Consider the following 4,074-nt stretch of genomic DNA (forward strand, 5'->3'; position numbering starts at 1 on the left):
AGATAGAGTTCCACTCTTCTTGCCCAGGCTGGAGTGCAATGGCGCGATCTCAGCTCACTGCAACCTCTGCCTTCCAGGTTCAAGCGATTCTCCTGCCTCAGTCTCCCGAGTAGCTGGGATTACAGGCATGCGCCACCATGCCTGGCCAATTTTGTATTTTTTTTTTTGAGACAGAGTTTCACTCTTGTTACCCAGGCTGGAGTGCAATGGCGTGATCTCGGCTCACCGCAACCTCCGCCTCCTGGGTTCAGGCAATTCTCCTGTCTCAACCTCCTGAGTAGCTGGGATTACAGGCATGCGCCACCATGCCCAGCTAATGTTTTTTGAATTTTTAGTAGAGACGGGGTTTCACCATATTGACCAGGATGGTCTCGATCTCTTGACCTCGTGATCCACCCGCCTCAGCCTCCCAAAGTGCTGGGATTACAGGCTTAAGCCACCGCGCCCGGCTAATTTTGTATTTTTAGTAAAGACAGGGTTTCTCCATGTTGGTCAGGCTGGTCTCGAACTCCTGACCTTAGGTGATCTGCTCACCTGAGTCTCCCAAAGTGCTGGGATTACAGGCATGAGCCACCACACCCAGCAGCTTTTACATTAAGTTTGTCTGCAGATCCCACAAGGATGTAGGAACAGCAGACTCACAAAGGCTGACTCTGGCAGGCACTGTGCTAAAATTTGCATGGATTAGTCCATTTCATTCTCACAAGGGCCCTAAGAAGTAGGTACTATCAGTTGGCCCCATTTTACAGATAAAGAAACTGAAGCTGGAGAGAAGAGGTGAACTGCCTGGGGTCACACAGCTGGGAGGTGGCCCCAATCTTGAGGCTGGGCTGTTAATTACTCCACTCTTCCATTTCTTTGTGTGACGGGGTCAGGGCAGCTTGTGGGCGAGTGACATCTGCCAGCCTAATAATCCCTTGTAATCAAACCCACACCCTGACATTCAGAGGCCTACAGACGACCGTGACAAACGCCCCCAGTCCAGAGGGCCATGTGAAGACAGTTGCTTCCAAACACCTGTGTCCAATCCACTGTGTGAGACATGCCCATCTGTCTCCTGGGCTGCAGCAGAAACCCCTTCATCACCCACAGCCCCTGCTGCCTCCCATCCCCTTCCCCTGCTGCTGGCCAGGGCCAAGGTTGCAGGTACCTGCTGGGCAGAGGGCTCCTTCGTGTGGGTGTCATCGTTGGTGAGGGTCCAGTAGAAGGAGGCGATGTCCAGGCTGCTGCGTGCACCAGCAAGCAGGCTCAGCCAGGCCTGGCTGGTGGAAGGGTTCCCCATGGAGGCGTTGGGGAAGTCCAGGCCCTCAGGAATGCTTTCCACCAGCACTGCTCTGGGGGGTGGGGAATGCTATCAGCCATAGGGTGCCGGAGGTGACTACTCTGCTGTCCATCCATGGGTGTGTTGAACAGACCGTATTTTTTTTTAGAGACAGAGTCTTGCTCTGTCTCCCAGGCTGGGAGTGCAGTGATGCAATCTCGACCCACTGCAGCCTGGAACTCCTGGGCTCAAGCGATCCTCCCGCCTCAACCTCTTGAGTAGATGGGACTACAGGTGTGTGCCAGTATGCCTGGCTACTCTTTTTTCTTTTGGTAGAGATGGAGTCTCACTACATTGCCTAAGCTGGTCTGGAACTTGGGCTCAAGAATTCCTCCCACTTCAGCCCCCCTCAAAGTGTTGGGATTACAGGCGTGAGCCACTGAGCTTGGCTAAACTGTATTTGAGCTTTTATTTTTTAACTCAATATGTTGAAACACTTCTTTTTAAAAAATTTTTAAAAACTGTGTGTAGTTGAATGTGTGCTTAGACTTATGATTCTCTGTGTGTTTGTGAATGCGTCTGTCTAGAGTTGTGGAAGGAAGGTCGTGTATTTAGGGGTGGGGGTGTGTGTGTGTGTGTGTCCCCACAGATGTGGGTGGAAGATGCTGTGTCTATTCACCGGCCAGATAGGAGATGACGCTGTGGCTGCCATAGAAACTGTGTGTGGAGGAAGAGGGGGGCGGGCAAGCACTTGGGAGTCTGCAACCTCCTCACTTGTGGCAAGTGCTGGGTAGGGCTGAGTGAAGGCCCCGTTTAGTGTGTGCTTAAGTGTCCCTGGTCTGGCAATCCCCTCCCCCTCACCTGCAGCACCTCTGACTTACTCGCAAGGGTCATAGCAGGGGGCTGGGCGCTGGTTGGGCCCAAAGAGATGCAAGTCGCCGTATTCCCATAGAAACAGCTGAGTCATCAGAGCTCCGAAGCCCACAACCGCCAGAATGAGGACCAGCAGGACCCAGCGGGCTTTCTGTGGGGAGGAGGAGGTGGTCAGCCAGCCCGAGCAGGCAGCCCAGCTTGTCCCTGAGACAGAGTGAGGGTGGCAGAGGGCTCCTACCTTTTCTGCAGCCTTCCACGCCTCAATCTCATTCATGGGCAGCTCGCTGGCAGGCTCCTCTACAGGCACCTTTAGCTAGGGGATGGGGACAACAACGGGGGTAACAAGGTGGCTCTTCAAATCCCCGCCCCCACTGCACCCAGCTCCACACTGCAGAGTCCCCAATCCACCTACCTCCTGGTACATCAGTTTAGGCTTCATCTCGCCTTGAGGCTGGGGGGTTCGCAAAGCCCAGGTGAGAAGGTGGGTGTGTCAGGGTCTCCAAACTGGCAGAACAAAAGTGGGCACACTGTGGGGTGTACTATGCTTTCGAGGGACAGACATCACAGAAGGGTGATTAGTCTTGGGGCTATTCATAAGCACGGGGGCCACTGGCACACTGCCCACCACCCCAAAAAGAGGAAGCTGGTCACTGGTCAGCAGGATTTCGAAATCCCTCAAAATCCAACTACTCTGCTGCCTGCTCATCACTCAGCAGTGCCCACCCTGCCCCCAACAGCACCCACGCAGCTCCCCTCTAGCAGCCCCGTTCTCCCTCCTCCAATCTCTAGACACCCACAGAAAGACAGCCCTGGATGAGGTCAGTGGAGTCCCAGGTCTTTGTGCCTGGCTTTTCTCAGCCCTGGGACTATACAGGGGGTATATTCGAGGTGGCTCCTCTGCCCTCGCTCAGGTTACCCCCACACCATACAGCTCAGCCGAGAATCATGAGGACCTCCCTGCCACCCCGGTGCCCATTCCCCCAGCCAGCCTCCCCCCACCTACCCCGAGGGGCCTCGGACGCGCTCGCAAGCGTCTGCTGCTACCTCCGTCGGGCCCCAGCTTCTGCCGGGACAGGCTGAACAGGGGTGGGAGGGGGCGGGGCAAGCGGGAGCTCCGCCCACTGCAGCAGGGAGTCTGCGCAGTGCGCATCTCAGCCCGGGCTCACCGCAGCGAGAAGGGGGGCCCGGTCCCCCAGAGGCGGTCGCTCCAACCTGGCCCTGTTGGGGGGCAGTACATGGCTGGGGGATGGGCTTTGCTACATTCCACCCTAGCGTCCCCGTGTGGGGCAGGGAGGCCACAGGTAAAGAATAAAAGGAACTTCACGTCTTTTCTCGTCTACAAACCTTGTGAATTTTTGTACCTTGGGCATGCATTACCTGGTCAAAAATAAATACATAAATAAAATTAATAAAACGCTTATAAAATGAAACGGAGAGATCAAGGGTGAATAATAGGATGAAAAACTGTAGCGATAAAGTCAACAGAGGGCAGTTTACGGTATGTGATGGGAAGAAAAGGGCAGAGGACATGGTGGATTTTCTGTTGGAGTCTATTTGGATTTCAGTATTTGATTTTTTAAAAACAGCTAACTGACATTTTGATAGGGATTTAAACAAATTTATTTTCCGATCCACCCCATCCCATATCTCCCAAGAGGGATTTAAGGCCCCGGCTGGAGAAATACATTGGAGAACCCTTTCCTCTCTCATCCCTCCTCTCCTCATTAAGAGAGGGTGGTACCTCTCTAAATGAGACAGGGACACTCTCTTCCATCAAGCTCCCCCAAACACACATGGCAGGAAGTCAAGGGATAACTGCAGAAAAGTTTTACTGAGAGAAATAACAGGTCAGAAGTGGTTGCCTTCAAGGGAGAGGGGATTTCAGGGTAGGTCAAGATTGCTTTTTATCATGTCTCTTTTCTTTCTTTTTTTTTTTTTTT

At 53.4% G+C, this 4,074-nt stretch overlaps 1 protein-coding gene across 11 annotated transcripts in view; it reads right to left on the reverse strand.

Moving 5' to 3' along the window:
- Window positions 1–4,074, reverse strand: part of PLD3 (phospholipase D family member 3) — a 35,912-nt gene that overhangs the window by 9,711 nt on the left and 22,127 nt on the right. For 2 of the 11 annotated variants that reach the window (XM_017503215.2, XM_017503213.2), the window contains 5 exons: window positions 3,479–3,511; window positions 2,547–2,638; window positions 2,373–2,447; window positions 2,143–2,285; window positions 1,151–1,334 (listed from right to left, as the gene is read on the reverse strand). In XM_017503215.2, coding sequence (XP_017358704.1) covers window positions 1,151–1,334; window positions 2,143–2,285; window positions 2,373–2,447; window positions 2,547–2,573 — 429 coding nt within the window. In that variant the 5' untranslated portion in view covers window positions 2,574–2,638; window positions 3,479–3,511. Of the gene's footprint in view, window positions 1–1,150; window positions 1,335–2,142; window positions 2,286–2,372; window positions 2,448–2,546; window positions 2,679–2,931; window positions 3,049–3,137; window positions 3,512–4,074 lie in introns of those variants that run through there. The other 9 variants (XM_037729470.1, XM_037729469.1, XM_017503216.2 and 6 more) reach the window with 6 other exon arrangements.

This window comes from Cebus imitator, unplaced genomic scaffold (genome assembly GCF_001604975.1).
Source record: "Cebus imitator isolate Cc_AM_T3 unplaced genomic scaffold, Cebus_imitator-1.0 Scaffold306, whole genome shotgun sequence".
NCBI classification, from domain to species: domain Eukaryota; kingdom Metazoa; phylum Chordata; class Mammalia; order Primates; family Cebidae; genus Cebus; species Cebus imitator.